Source organism: Pithys albifrons, chromosome 7, assembly GCF_047495875.1.
Source record: "Pithys albifrons albifrons isolate INPA30051 chromosome 7, PitAlb_v1, whole genome shotgun sequence".
In the NCBI taxonomy this organism is placed as follows: domain Eukaryota; kingdom Metazoa; phylum Chordata; class Aves; order Passeriformes; family Thamnophilidae; genus Pithys; species Pithys albifrons.
In genome coordinates, this window is record NC_092464.1 from 6,324,299 (window position 1) to 6,340,171 (window position 15,873).

Below are 15,873 nucleotides of genomic sequence, written 5' to 3' on the forward strand. Positions count from 1 at the left end.
CTCCTGACTACAGCATTCAGCATCAAGAAGGTACCCTGGGATGACTCATGAGGTGGCTTTGTAGATCTTTTTAAGGGGAGAATATCTTTCCTCCTTTTCGTCCTCAGCTGCCTTAACTAAATCCAGGCTATCTCTGCACAGCATCTAGATGAGAAGCAGACGCAGTTGATGATGAAGAAATGATTTTGCTCTAAATCATGATAAAAATGCCAGCCTTCTCAAGGCATCTGCACCTGCAGAGCCACCACTGCTGCAAAAAGAAGAAAGTCTTTGGGTCTTGGCCAAGGTTTGGCTGATCTAGGAGTGTCATGTGATCCCGAAAGTTCACAGCAATCCCTCTGCCACCCGCACCCTGTGTTATTAAACGAGACTTGGGGGTGTGGCAAAAGTGCCTGTTTGCAGTAAAAAGGTGTATTGAGACAAGCTGAAAATCCATTTGGCAAGGGAGAGGTGGAAAAGCTACGGATCAATAAGTCAGTTTGCCGCCTCACTTGGTGTTAGCTCAGAGCAGCAGGTCGACTCGCCCTCAGAAATTAGCTGAGGTTTAATCCATGATTCGCAGCCATCTGCCTTGGGAATTGACTGGAGCTCTTAGAAAAGCCTGAGCAGGTGTAAAGGAGGGGACAGATTAAGAGAACAGCAAGACGTAAAGAGGTTCTTCTGGAAACCGCCAGGAAGCAATTAGGATGCAGGAATGATTTATTTAAAAGCATTTAACCCAACAAAAGTGACGCATGCTGTTTGCAACGAGGCTGCCCTCTGAAAAGGAAACATTACCTCAAAAGTGTGGATGTGAGGACCAAGAGACAAGCTGAGAACATGGAATATTAACAGTTTCACAGCCTTTGTCTGAGTAGTAGATGGGAAAAAACAATTAAAAAAAAGAAGAGGGACTACCCTGGAGAAACAAACAAGCAAACAGAAAGTGGATGATATAAACGACTTTTTAAACCTGAGTAGCAACAACTAGCTCTGGGCTTTCCAGGAGACAATTTTTGTTTATAATTAATCTAGGCACTCGTGTAGCCCATCAGGTTATAATTCACAAGAGCGGCTCCACGAGCAGTAATGAACTGCTGCGCTGAGGGCAGCTGTTTGACAGCTCTTTTCCAGGCATGTTTTCATCTCTGTGCCATGGACCAACCCCAGAGCAGCCCTAAGCAGTTTGTACTCTTTACCTCAACATGAGGGTTGTGATTCAAGGAAACAGGTAGCAGAGATGGGAATTTAGGTCACCTTAGTGTCTCTACAGTGTCCTAATTTTAAGACTTTCTGTTAACTTTATGCCCTTCTTTCATAAGATGCAGTTTCTGGACTGGCAAGTGCAATCACACAGTTCTGCACCTGTAAAGGCTAAAGGGATATTTTGAAAAAAAATAACTTGACAACAAAAGTCTGCTCAGAAATAGTGGATGCTAAGGGAAATACCAACATCATTAAAAGCTCCTTTCTCACAAGCATATTTCAGAGTGCCAAAAGAAGTTTCATGTATTTGAGTTTATTTTCAAATTCCCCTTTCCCTCTATGTTTTCCAACTTGCATTTGGGGTACAGACTTAATTTTGTCCCTTTTCAAGTCAAGGGTAGCAACTTGTAACCTCCAGCCTGGCTCTAAAAGACACTGGACTGCGGAGATTTCTTTGGGTAATCCTATCCTTGGCAGCAATGGGTATGAGAAGCCAGGCTGGACTGAAGAGAGACACTCAGAGTAATCCAAGAATCCAAGTTCACTTTCTCTGCTTCTTTTTTTTTCTTTTTTTTTTCTAAAGCACAATTAGAGAGGGAGAGACAGGTTTCTGGGGCACACAAAAAGCTATTTGAAAGCACCATGGGCCTTCATTAGCTGAAACTGCTTATTTAAATAAGTGGCCAGAGCTTTCAACTCAGCTGCTGTGCTTCCATTCAGAGGTCCTTTTTTTTTTAACCCTGATCCCTCCCCTCTAATTTGAACAAGCAGGTTAATTGAATGAAATTCCTGGCTGCATAAAGCATATGCTGTTGCCCATACCAGGAAGGATATCTCCTCTTCCAACCAAGGCAGACACTCACAGGGCATTTCTCACAGATGCGTGCTGCAGCAGGCAGACAATTCATAGAGGTTCTCATTGGTTTTAGGATTTATATGATCATCCAAGGAGGATTTTCGCTGTTCCTCAGGCAGAACTCTGTTTTCTGGGCTCTGCTGTTAATTCATCTCATTGGTGGCCAGGGGTTAATTCAAAAATGCAGTCTATGCTGAGTAGCATCTGCCTTGGAATTGTGCTTCTTAGGTCTGTTTCCAACTGGATCTAGTGGATACTCATGAGTTATCTAAAATTATGTGCTTTTAGGCTGATGGGAAGGAATGCAAAAAAGAGAGGAGCAGCCTTTTTCCATCTGAAATTCACCTTTTTGCTACAGGAACCTCTGTCAGCCTCGAATGAAACACTGCTCCTAAAGTCTGTGCCCTTCACTCCCCATAACCTCGCACAGTTAGGGAGTCTGGAGATACTACTAATATGCTACTAAAATGCATGCATGTGGGAAGGAACCCACTACAGGTATAAATGCAATCAATCCTTGGGAAAAAAGTCTGTGACCTTCTGATTAAAGGCCTTTTTCCCTGGGCATGCTGCATTATCACTCTTCCTACTTTGTAATTGTTTTTCTGCTCACTTAAAATTCTCTTCTGACGGCTTTACTGTGTTTACATCAGTTTACAACAGTGATTTCTTAAGTCACCGTCAGATGACGAAGGCATGTAACTTATTGTAGAATTTTATCTCTGTGTGATCATCATTAATAATTTTAATAGTCAGAAAATGCTGCATGTTTGTAACTGGTGACTCACTGTGAGCTCCAACATGAGCATAGCTGGACTCTAACACTGCATGGGTGCCAACTGGGTAACCACACAAAAGTCATATTTCTTATCTCAAGAACAACATAATTTCTCTAAAATAGTGAAGTTACCACAAGAAAGTCAATTAGTGAAAAAATGTTACAATTCCTAGACAAGATATTCAGCTATAACTGAGTTATATTATGTGTGTGTGTATATATATATATATATATATATATATATATATATATATATATATATATAAAGAGAGAGAGAGAGAGTTATATCTGCAATAGTATGAACAGTTAGTGAGACCAACCTTTCTTAGGATACATCTGCTCTCCACCATGTTACAGTGCTGCCTGGTCTTCAGGGTTAGATTTTTATGAAAAACTTAGAGAACTACTTGCAAACAAAGGGATTAGAAATGTGTGTTTTCCTTATTATGAATCTAGAGGTTACATTGACCCTAGAGGTGTTTTCTGAGTGCCAGCACATTTCTCATACTAAGCTGAGCACAAAGCAGAACCTTAGAGCAGTTCTGGGCTGCACAACCTTGTTACAGGAAAAAAAAGTAACAGAAACAGCTGACTTTACCTTTTACTGTGTTTATGTGGGGCAGTCAGCACCAATTTTGAAAACTGCTTGATTTTTTTCCTAAAAATAGCCTTCCGGGTCACTTTTAATCAAGTCTAAATGGCCAACTCCTTGCGTTTGTAATTCTCCTCTAAATAAAATTTGACAGGGATACCTTCAAAACCAACATCCAAGCATTTAAACAAGTTGTCTCAAACTTCAGCTTTGTAAATCATTGCCAAATATCACACAGCTTCGTGACTTAATCCTCTGAAGAGATATCTACTGCTGTATAAATCTGTGTCAGGAGGACAACAGCACCTGTGATGTGTTTCAGGGTGACATTTACAGCCCTCAAAATAAAATGGTAACCCACTCAGATCCAAAGTCTGGTCTTGCAGGGTTTGAACCAAACACCTTCTGCCTTGAGTAAAAGAGGAGTTATGGGACATAAATCCAGAAGGAGGGAGGAATCATGCACCAACCAAGGCAGTTTGAAGACCTTGAGAAGATTTGACTTTCAGTCATTCTGTGTGAAACTAGAAGAGTGTTGAGTACTCTGTAGTTGATTAATTTTCTTTTAAATATGTACATTCATTTCACAAATCAATTTCACAGATGAATGAGCTTCCCTTGGTGTGTGAGTTGGTCTTGGATTCTATCTCTGAGCATACTATCATTGACCCATTTTTCTTATACTTCTCTGGATAGGAAGATCCAAGGCTTTGTGAGGTTAAGGCTGTTTTCTGCACTAAACTTTCCACCAAAGAGAGGAATACATGCCACAGTGTTATACCTACCATGATATCACCATAAAGCCAGTTATTTTACAGTTTTAAGATTACTTAATTGAATGGCTTTAGTATGTAACTATGCAGTGCATTTGTTTACTGCTGTTAGTCAAATCCTCAGCCCTTCCTCATTATTTAGGCAATATTACGTTAATAGGGAGAGAGATGAAAAGAAAAGGCTTTGAACTTTATGTTAATGCAGCTTCAGAGAACTGCATAAAATCAAAGCTGGTAAGAAACAGGGAAGACAGAAAATGGATGCTGCCTCAGTTTGGGAGCATTTGGTGGGTTTGGTGAGTTTAAGATAGTTTTTAAGTTGAACTCAGATTTTCGTCTTCAGTTGTGAGTATTGAGTGAGGAGGATTCAGATGAAATGAGCATGTCAAACCTACAGCACTGCTTATTCTAAAATAACTTTTTAGGCATGTTCATGTCACAGGTTTAGAACTGCTTTCTTAGAGATGGAAGCAAAGGCTTTGCTAGTGAGTTTTACCTCCCCAGTGTCTAAGGGGCCTAAGACATCAGACCTTGAACCCACTCTGCCTGTCTACTGTGATGTTCTTATAGGACACTCACCACTAAAATGTAGAAGTGTTTATTAAGACCTTCCTTCCGCACCAGCCAGTGGGTCTGTACATGGGAGGTGAGTTTGTGTCGCACCTTGTTAAAGGGTGACATGTGACAGCATTACAGCCAGCCTCTGTGCCACTTAGTTGTCTGCAGACAGGGGCTGACTTGTCCTGGCAGAAACCCAGCCTGCTGCATCAAGCTCAGGGTTGGTGTCTCTGAGACCTCCTGCCCTTAGGCTTGTTGTCACCCACATGCCACAGTAAAGTCATCAATAAGTAAATAATTTAACGAATTCAGAAAGTTTTACAAATGTGCTTAGCTGTGCAGAAAGTGCTTGTAGGTACATGAATGCATATTCAGGAGAAAGGCTGCTCCATAGAGGACACTGGCTTGTAACTTAGGGGACCAGGCTGGCCTTATCCTGCTTTATTCCAAATCTCATGAGTAATGCTGGGCTGGTTCAGAGGAAAATGAAAAGGAAGCTTTGCCTCCAGACCTCTCTGTCTTCATGGGGAAGCCTGAAGTTTCCTTTTAAACTAAGCACCTATTTTATGTAGTGTAGGAGAAACCCTGCTTTTAGTCTTAGCTGCTCTCCTCACAGATGAGCTTTGCACACTCACATTGGTGAGCGTGAGATAATCTGATACTATGAGAACTGGGGCTTTGAAAATGTTGAGTGAGAAAAGAAGAAAGTAAAATGGGAGTAAGGAAACTGTGATAAGTAATATACATAGCTCTCTCCTTCTAAGAAAATAGTATTTTATAATATGTGGTGGTTAATGCTGGTTGGGTTTTCTTATTCAGTTTGGGTTTTTTATTTTTAAACATGCAGATTGGTATGATACCTATGGTGTTGGAAAATTGTTTGTTTTCACTCCTTGCCCAGTAAGAATTCAGACTGTGAACACTGATTTGAGCACACAAACCCCAATTGCTCCATGTGTTCATAATCTCCACTGCCATTCAGTTCATTCAGACCCCAGTCCTATGCCTGATAGCATCCACATTTCTGACCAGCTGGGCACTACAAAAGCTCTGGGAACATGAAGAGCAGTGTAATTCCTCCATTCTGCCTCCAGATTTGGAAACAGAAAGTTTATTTCAAGGAAATAGTCTTTGATAGGTATGAACCTTAATATTGATGTTCCATCTCCTTTAGAGATCCTACAGAAACCAGAAACAGTGAAAAAAGGAGCAAAATCAAAGAGTTGTGTGCATTGTCCTTTTAAGGTCTCTGTCTGCCAGCAATCTGGAAGACTTATCACTAGGTTTAAGACAAATGATTGAATGTTAATACTGAAATCCTTTATCTCTGTTGAAAAGGGTTAGATCTTGGAAGTGCTTTCGTCCAAAAAGCCCTAAATTATAACACTTCATGACTTGTATGTTGGGTATTGGAAGAGGCACACACCTTGAGGAGTGCACAGGTAACCTACAACACAGATGGCACATGGTGGTGGGTCTGTAACAGTGATCTTCTTTCTCATCCACTTTGTGAAAGATCTTCCTTCTTTTTATGTGTGCGTGGATTCAATGTAATGGTTTCCATTTAACACTTCTTTATCCCAGTGTTCCACTAACCAGCTATTTCTTTTCAGGAAGGAAAGACAGAAGACAAAGAAAATGGCAGGAGTGCACTAACAGATTGGATTTTTGCTTTGTGTCTCCATCCAGGTCTCTTTAATAAGCCTCGTTGCCAACACACTTGGATACTCTGAGATGGGTCCCATTAAATCCCTCAGGACCCTCCGAGCTCTACGACCATTGAGAGCTTTGTCACGATTTGAAGGGATGAGGGTAAGACTATATCAAGCATTTTGTCAAAGCTCAACTGGGTGACATCAACCATGTCCAGGGAACAGTTGCACGTGGTTTTGTCTTCATTTTGTCAGGCAAAGGAAATGAATGATAATGTTTTATCAAAACAACAAAATCAGAAATCCCTCCTCGGTCTTGATTGCAATTGTATCATTACAACTTTATCCTCAGGTGGATTTAATGATAAACTAATCTTGCTGCCTAACTTGTCATACTACGCTTTAAAAAACAGCTTTTTGGCTGAGGAAACATCTGGCTAACAATTACCTCTCAATTATAAGATGTATCAGGGGAATAACCAAGCTACAAGTTTGGTCCCTGTTTTTGACATGTATTAAAATGTGACTCACTGGAAAATTCGTAAGGACTTTTTCACTAATAATTAAAGCAAAAATTAGGAATGCTAAAGATAGGGAAAGCAAATGAATGATTGGGTTTTTCTCCTTTGAACAGGTTACATTTTTAATGTGGAATGTCAGGATGAACATTAAAACCATGCAGCTTATGCTTGTTGCTCCCTCTTTCCCTTCTGCATTCCTTTGCCATTGTGGCTATATCCGTACAGCATTCCTGCTTATTTGTTAAGCCTAACTGCTACTTCCATTAATTATTGTCTAGATAAGCACTTTATTTTATTCCTCACACCATGCATGACTTGCAGGTGATCCCAAATCTTGCAACTAGGCCAGGAAACATGCTACATATTTCACAATGAGATATATTCAGGGTAAAGCTTTTCTGTAGACAAAATTTTGGTCCTAACCATTGATGACTTAAATGTGTAATTCATGCTTTGATCTCCCAGCAATTCCCTGTTCTCAATGCAATATCCTCACACCCTGAAGGCCAGAGAGCCTCACAACTGAGACGGGACAGGTGATCCAGCAACTCATGGAAACCCAACCCCATAGCATAATTTTCCTCTTCTGTGGATGGCCAGAACTGGGGATAAAAGGCTTTGTTCCAAAGATCTTGTGATTAGCTAAACCACATTATTTTTGTGGATGAAGATGAGACAAATGTAGTTGCAGAGCACTCTCTGTGTTACTACCAAGACAAATAGATTCAAAGGGCTCTGTTCATCCAGGCACCCAATTGTTTTGCTCACTACAATCTTCTCAGCAAAGACAGGCTAACCACAGATCTTCAGAAGACACAAAGTGATATTGCACTACTGACGTTAACTAAAGCTCTCACTCCTGTGACATCTGATGATCTCACTCCAAGTCTTTATTAAAGATTCACAAATTGAGCAAAATTCAGTACTAGTAAAAGCACTAGTTTAATTACCAGAGTGATTTGTTCTCTCAAACCAATTTAGATCTGGTTTATGAAGTCTTAGCTTCTACTTGTGGATTTACAAGTCCAAGCAAAACCACTTCAATGTGTTCTAAGCTGACATAGGATTGTACACTCATGACTTTGCATCAGTTTAACTAAATTGGATTCAAACCTGAAAAGCTGTAGGAAGACGAGCCCAAAGAATCAGAAGCGTGAGAGTAAAATTGGAAAAAATATTATGTGAAAAAGTTCTCATTTCTATTTGAGAATAACATGAGGTGCCTTGGTGGAGATCTTACATGGCATAGACACATGCACCAGTCCAGCAAGTTTCCTTACCAACATGCTCATTCTTGCAGGCCTCCATGGTCCCTGCCTCAACATCTCCTTTTCTTTCCTGTACCGTTGCTGCTGCTGAAATATATTCAGTAATTCTGAGCTATCAGAGGCAGTGAATTAGCTTGTAAACTATGATAAAGTATAATTGAGAATACGTGCTATTGGAAAAGCAAATCATTTTAGTTTTAGTTTGTCTAACTACACTTAACAAGTCTAGGGACAGTTAGACCTTTCATTATTAGGAGTTCATATGCTCCAAAATGCACAGGAAAATTGCCAGTGCAGTGATGGATTAAATAATGATAATACTGAGAAGCAAACACTGACAATAAAAAAATAATAATAGTTTGCTCTATTATGTCTTTTGCTCGAATAGCTGAAAGATCTCTGCACAGCTAGAATAGGAGTTAGAAAGTTCTCATTTATACTGCAGTAAGAGACATTTCATTGATGTTGTGCCTAAATTTTGGAAACCATTGGTCCTGAGGCAAAGGCACAGAATAGCACCTGGGTGGTTGAGAGGATCTGATGCCATCAGGCTTCAGTTCTTTCCGTGTCTTCAAACAGGCTGGGACAAGTCTCAGCAGCTCCCATGCCATGAGAAGTCTGCAAAATAAGGATGAACTGGTGCCATCCTGTCCCTCTGTGGCCCAAAAAAGACCTCAGAAAGACCAGGACCCACTTGAAAGTTACTGTAGACCCTGAGGCTTTGCAGGTATGAGAGCAGAGTAAAGTAGCTTAGGTCTGCCTGTCCCAAACCATGAGGTCTCCCATGTCCCCTCATTAGTTGCTCCTCAGGGAATTATTTCAGAGGTGGCACTTCTCTGCACTCTTCTTCCCAACAAGGGAGATTATTGCAGTATTTTAAAAGGATAAGGAAGAGGATGATAAACCATTTAATGTGAAAATGATACTAGACAAAGTCATGGTGAGACTGCCACAAGATACATGCAGAAAAAGAAACAGCATAATTAATGCTAGTTAGCATGATTTCATGGGAATAGTTCTTGTAAAACCGATATGGTCCTTTGATTTGATTACAAATTATGCTGATGACGGTAACTGTGTTGATACAGGATTCTTAGATTTCAGAGAGGAATCTGAGACCACAGGACATTGTGGTGAAAATATGAACCTTGTACCAAGAGAAGCATATTATTTTGAAATGCGTGATGTACCTTGAAAAATAACTGCAAACTCTAATGACACAGTAAATTGGGTGATGAGTGTCTCAGGGTGTGGGATTGGTCAGAATGAGAACTGTCCTTCATCTGGACTTTAACAGCATCTGGAAGAAAATATAAAATCTTTGCTGACAAAATGAATGTGAGTGATATTATAGATAAGGGACTTATGCTGGCTGATCTGGATCACAATGAAAAACAGCTCTATTGCACATCAGGGATTTTAATAAAACCATATACATTGTCTGCCTCAAGTGGAGGAATGTAGGTCACTCTGGGGGCTGTTTCTTGGAAAGCAGCGGCTGAGAAGGACATGGCAATTGGGATAATTGTTCATCAGGACATAAGCTTTTGGGCAGGTCCAATAAATGACAGGACTGTTAGAATACCCCAATATGCAGGGAAATAACCCAGCAAGCAGAGGAAGAGGGCAGTGCTTCAATAATGGAATTCCACAAAACTGCTGGAAAGGGGGTGTTAAAAAGGGAAAGTCCCTGCAGGGAGCTGTGAGCATGATTAGAAATCTGAAGGAACCATGACAGGAACCAAAGAAGCTCTGATTTTTTAATTACCCAGAGCAATGTGCAGTGGTAACTCACCTGCAGTGAAGATGGGAATGACAAAAGACACCTGACAGCAGATGACTAGTGCCTCAGTTCAACAAATTCTACCTAAACATACAGCACCTGCTTCTAACACTGAGGACAAAGGACACCAGGAATAGATTATCTAGTATTAATTTTTTTTTCTCTGTTATTTGACAACATGACACTGTAAATTAGATGTCTTTGCAAAAGCTGTGCCTGAGCTTCCCTGGGAATTATAGTCTGGGCCTGAAATTACTGCGGGAAGTCTGGTGGGCTTTGTTATAGCAAAGAAAGAGGATTAACACATCATGAAAGTCTATTTCTGAATTTAAAAACTGAGTCAGCTTTGGCTGAGGAGGTGGTCTGTGAGATCAGAACTGGGGACCAGACACAGGCACCACTCTGGTTAGGGCAGAGGGTGGCTCAGCTTCTAGACTGTCCCTAAGTAAGTCACCTGGAATTGATGAAAACCAGGAGATGTGAAACCTTTTCTTGTACGTGGCTATATATGTTTCTACTCCCAGGTACAGCAGAAATTCATCCTTTTCCATGGCAAGGTTTGCAGCTGAACTTTTAACATAAATGTATGGTAATAACTTGCCTTTATGTATCCAGGTCTTTAAGTCCTCTCACTTGTCTCAGTGCAAAAGTGCTTCTGGAAGACCAAATGGCATCACACTGGTGTAAGAGCAGAGGCAGCGAGAGAAAAATGGACCCCTCCTCCGTTAATAATTCATTACCAGAGGTGTTACAGGATTTGCTCCAGTCTCACGTCGTGTTTTGTTATCTACAATCCATTGAACATAATTCAGCAGAAGGAAAAAGCAGGATGTGGGCAGAGCCATTGCTTGTAGAGCTGAAACCTGGGTGTCTGTGCCCTGGCACAGGGCTTGAGTGGGGAGTGGGTTCAGCAGCACATGTAATGTAGGGCAGTGACTTTGTGCTGGCATGGATTAAAATTGAACAAAAATATTGCTATGCAGAGAAGCAAATGAAAGCTACTTTGACAAGAGCCAAGGCCCTTGATTTGGAAATTATTTGGCATTTTGGTTAACACAGTAAATTTAGTCTAAAAATGATGAAGTCAGAAATTGATTCACATTCAAAACTCAAAGATAAAATTAGCAGGAAAAAAAAAAAGTCAAGAAAAGTCATCAGGACTGGGCCTATATAGAAAAACAAAACAATTGGTCAAACAGCTTTTCCTGTGTGAAAATTAGCTTCATTCATAAATGCACAAAATATAAATCCGAGTTTTGGAAGATCTACATAATTTTGTATTGTATACTGTAGATGAAGCTGCTGCTACACATGCATGAAACCCATTTTACTCCTCCAGGGATTTTTCTTCCGCAGCAATGCAAAAATGATGGAGAAGTGAATGTTACATTATTAGCTTGTTGGAAAATCAGACAGTAACACAAGAGAAAAGAAGAGCTGACATTTTCCATAATCAGATTCACAATTGAATAAAATTTAATTTTTATGGATCAATACCACCTTGTCTCAGTTACAGAAATATAGAAGGAGAAGAGGAAGAGCTGAGGGGCTGCCTATCAGATTTTAACCTCCAAAACATGAAACGGAGTTGGAGACAAATTCATGTTGTGGGGCTGGTTGGTGTCTGCAGCAATGGTGTGAGGCAGCATTTCCTGGACCATGCAATGGCAGCATCTCCAAAGGCTGTAAATATGGAGAAACCTTGCTGACATAGAAGATAGTGTTTGTGACAGTGTCCTTCCCTCAGAAAATGTCTTGCATGGTGTGACTTTTGAGGGTTGTCCTGTGCAGGGCCAGGAGTTAAATTCAATGATCCTCATGTGACCCTTCCTATCCAGGAAGATTCTCTGATTCTTTTATGGAAGGTTTGGGCTGCATAGATAACATAATGCTCAAAACAGTAAATGCTGTGCCTCCTGTCACATTGATGTGGTGGTGTTATAGTGCTGTGTTCAAACCTCTCAGCTGTAGAGGATCTGTAGATGGTCTGACCTTTGTTTCTTTTGCTTGGCTTCAGAATGGTGTTCATTCCCAGTGCCATCATTCCCACACCTTAAAAGCTCCTCTTGCTTTTCATTTTTATGTGTGATTTTATGCAGGGATTTTACAGCCCTGTCTGGGTGTGTAGGAAGATTACAATATGACAAAGAAAAAAAATATTTTTTTTTTAAATTAGAATGATGTTACTGTTTTAATCATGCATACTGATCAGCTGGGGGAGGCTGGCTTACAGTATGTCTCAGTCAGTTATTATTTAGTTAAGCAAAATTTATCACAGCTAGAGTTCACAACTCACTGCCTAAAGAGGCCTGAGTGAAGATTTCAGAAATGTTTTTTTCTCCATTTTGAGTCACTGTGATGCACCCCAGCCATTTCCAATTAATTGTTTGATTATGGTAGCTTGACTGTAGTGTATTATCCAACAGCATCTGGTAGGTCAAGATGATTTCACAGGTTGCTCCTGAATTCTGAGATTGCTCTTGAAAAAACATCATCCCGTGGATGGGATGCCAACAGATTCCTTCTTCTATTACAAAAGCTAAAAAATAGTTGTGTGACCACCTTTGATGGTGGTCTGGCTCCTTAGGCAGTGTCAGCAGGTCTCCACCTATCACCATATGAGGGGTTGGACTTGTTAATCAAGGGTGCACAACAGCTTGTTAACAAAGTGTCTATACTAGTGCTGACCTTAACTCTGTTTTCCCTTTCCTGTTTCCCCCAAGGTGGTGGTCAATGCACTTGTGGGAGCCATCCCTTCCATCATGAATGTTCTCCTTGTCTGCCTCATCTTCTGGCTCATCTTTAGCATCATGGGAGTGAACCTCTTTGCTGGGAAGTTTGGGAAGTGCATTAATAAGACAGAAGGAGATATGCCTTTAGACTCTAAAATTATTAACAACATGAGTGACTGTATACTCTATAATGTGTCAGGCACATTTTACTGGACAAAAGTTAAAGTTAACTTCGATAATGTTGGTGCTGGGTACCTGGCTCTGCTACAAGTGGTAAGTGTGACCACCAGAAACGAATGGGAAAATGTTGCTTGTTCTCATGGAAAGCGTCAGTTTAAAATCTCAGGTTAACCTCTGTGTATTCTGGGATTTTTCAGCCTTACCCATTGGGAGAATTCCTTTCCTCAGGTGTAAATAAGTCATATTTGTGGGATTAACTTGGTCTGGAGATATTATTCAGTTTCTGGTTTTGAGTTTCAGCTGCATCACTAATATAGTGATAAAGCATAAAGCTATAATCTTAATCTTAATTTACAGTCCTCTGCTCACTTTCCAAGTTTGAGAAGGACACTGGTGCCTCTCATTCTGGTTTCTCACCTTGTTTCCACTTGCTACATATAATGAGTCAGTTGAGCCTCACTAGAGAACTTGCTGGTGGTCAGAATTCTGACCCTTCATCAGCCCAGTCTCTCTGGAAAGGTGGCAAGAGCATATCAGAGAAGAAACTGTTGAGAGTCAAAGATGTTGTCAGTCTTTGATCTGTAAAGGCAGAATTAAGCCACTTCTACAGCCTTCTTCAGCAGCAAATGTAAAACATAGATAAATGGGTTGTATGCACTGAGATTCATTGGGTTGTGACACAGCACAACCTAATGGATAGACCCATCTTCTTGTCCAGGCTCTACTGATGGAGATTTTAGACAAATTGATCTGTGTTTCAATTCTATGGGGCCCCCATGTAAAGTAGTGGTTACAATGTTTATTTCCATTGGTCCTAATTTGCTCTGAAGTGAAATGATGTCAAGGGCTGGATATGCTGTAGAAGTGTTTGCTGTGTTGTACTTATCGTATGCAGAGTTAGACAAGTTCCTCACTACATCCCTGGATAGGGAGGTTACTTGCTTGAAACACCTGTGATGGCATTCCTTGATTCTGGGATAAAAAGTTGCATGCTGGGGGCTCAATTCAGTTTTCACATACAGAATCCACTTCCAATGCAGCAGGGCCCCCTCCTGCCCTTCCAAAAGGACATGAGCCTTGAACAGGTCCTCACTGAATCTGGCAGCCCTCCTCCTTCCCATGTAGCAAGTTTGCATTTCCCAGATCTAGTTTTCTGTGCCACAGATTCATGAAACAGCTCCTTGAAGCAGTTTTCCTTTCTTGTGGAAATGCTTTTCCTTATATGTGCTGCTCCTGGTACACAAACACTTGAGTTTGAGATCTCCTGACCACTGTCCATCGAGCCTTTGATTTCCTACCCTCTGGAAATCAGAAACATTAGAATGGCACACCCACTTTTGGCTCTTCCCATGACATAAATTTGCTAAGAACAGGAGCTTTTATCTTTTGCATGTAATTATGATATTCAGCTCAGCCATGCAGGGTAGATTAATTCACTTTGAACATCTTAAATTAGATTTTCTGTTCTATATACTGTTTTCTTTTGTTTAAACAGCCAATCTACCTGAGCAAGAATGTCCAGGTTTAAAACATTGTGCCTTAACCTGAAGCTTCTTAATTCCTCTATGACAGCATAACAGATGCATGAGGCGGGGGGGGGGGAGGGGGGGGTGTTGTGTAAAAACTCCACCAAAATAGTTATTATTCCTTCACCATTTCTTTTGTGAGACTCAAGCTTCAGCTTTCTGAAAATCTTTAACTTTTCATGAACTGGCATTGCCTAGGGAGTATCCCCAAGCAGTCTTTTCTAGTCACTTCTGTTGGGATCAGTGATGGCAGAAGATGCATACCTGAATATAAGGCAGATCTCAGCACACATTTGAAGAGATGGTCTTATCCTTCTCTTTTCCAGCTGAAAATGGACTTGATGACCCTGCAGGTTTCTTTCAAACCTGTGATCCTGCATTGGGTGTGAGAGAAGTAGAATTTCCTATTGCAGAAGTACAAAAGATGTGTCATAAATGAGGGACTTGGTCAGGCTGGACAAACTGATTATAGCAGGAATCAAGGGAGCCTAAAGCTTGCTCAACTTCTATGGCAGGTGCTGGCTTCCTCTTCCAGGAGGAAGGGCAGGAGCCAGATGCCACTAGGGGATTGATTTTAACTTTAATCCTGCACCTGGGGCTCTTATGTCTGCTGCTAATGACAGTCTTAGGCAATAAAGTGCAATAGTGACACCCACAGAGAAGGGGCCCAAACATCTGGATCTCCTTTGCCAAACTCCTGCTGAGGAGTGTCGGTTACAGGTGCCCCTTGCCAAATATCCTTCATATGGGTCACATTTCATGAGCAAACCACCGTGGGAAATGCAGGGGATCAGCTCCCCTAAAGAGACAGACACATCCATGCTTTGCACACTGGGACAGAGCGTGGCAGTGAAGAGATAAGTGCTTTGGTTACAGGATCCAAAATATGAGCTTTTAAGTGGGACTTGTCTTTTGACTGTTGACATTTTCAGCTGCCACAGCATGCTCTAAGTGACTCTGAAGTTCCTGTGGATGCCTGGATGTGTCTGAAAATCCTGCTGGAAATACGTAAAACAAATCTGTCTGCCTAATGTTCTGTCTACACTACTACAGAATGCTCAAAAGAAATGAGAAGTTGCTACTGTGGAAACTTTAAGACATACTACTATCCAGAGGCAAAGCTTCTGACAGTGTATTTGAAAAGTATATGAAATTTCCCTCAGATATCTTCCACTCTTTTCTTGCCTTGTTTGGGATCCATCATGCCATTCTGAAGATGCCACTTTGAATTAATGAGTCTGAGAAAACATTCGTGTGAAGTCAAGTTTCAAGCTTCTCCAGCTAACAAACAGGCTCACATAACAGGTTGCTAGAATAAGAGGTAGCCTCCTCACTCTACAAGCAAGAGAAATGGCTCATTCATGAGGGAGGAAAAGATCTGTATTATCACAACTTCTAAGAAGGATGGTTAGGTTTTTGGTAATTTAACACTCTTACAACCCCAATCTATCTGGAAAAAACTATTGCAA

At 40.9% G+C, this 15,873-nt stretch overlaps 1 protein-coding gene across 1 annotated transcript in view; it reads left to right on the plus strand.

Moving 5' to 3' along the window:
* Nucleotides 1–15,873, plus strand: part of LOC139673931 (sodium channel protein type 5 subunit alpha-like) — a 209,977-nt gene that overhangs the window by 183,867 nt on the left and 10,237 nt on the right. The window contains exons 22-23 of the mRNA XM_071559873.1: nt 6,432–6,554; nt 12,690–12,971. Coding sequence (XP_071415974.1) covers nt 6,432–6,554; nt 12,690–12,971 — 405 coding nt within the window. The remainder of the gene's footprint in view (nt 1–6,431; nt 6,555–12,689; nt 12,972–15,873) is intronic.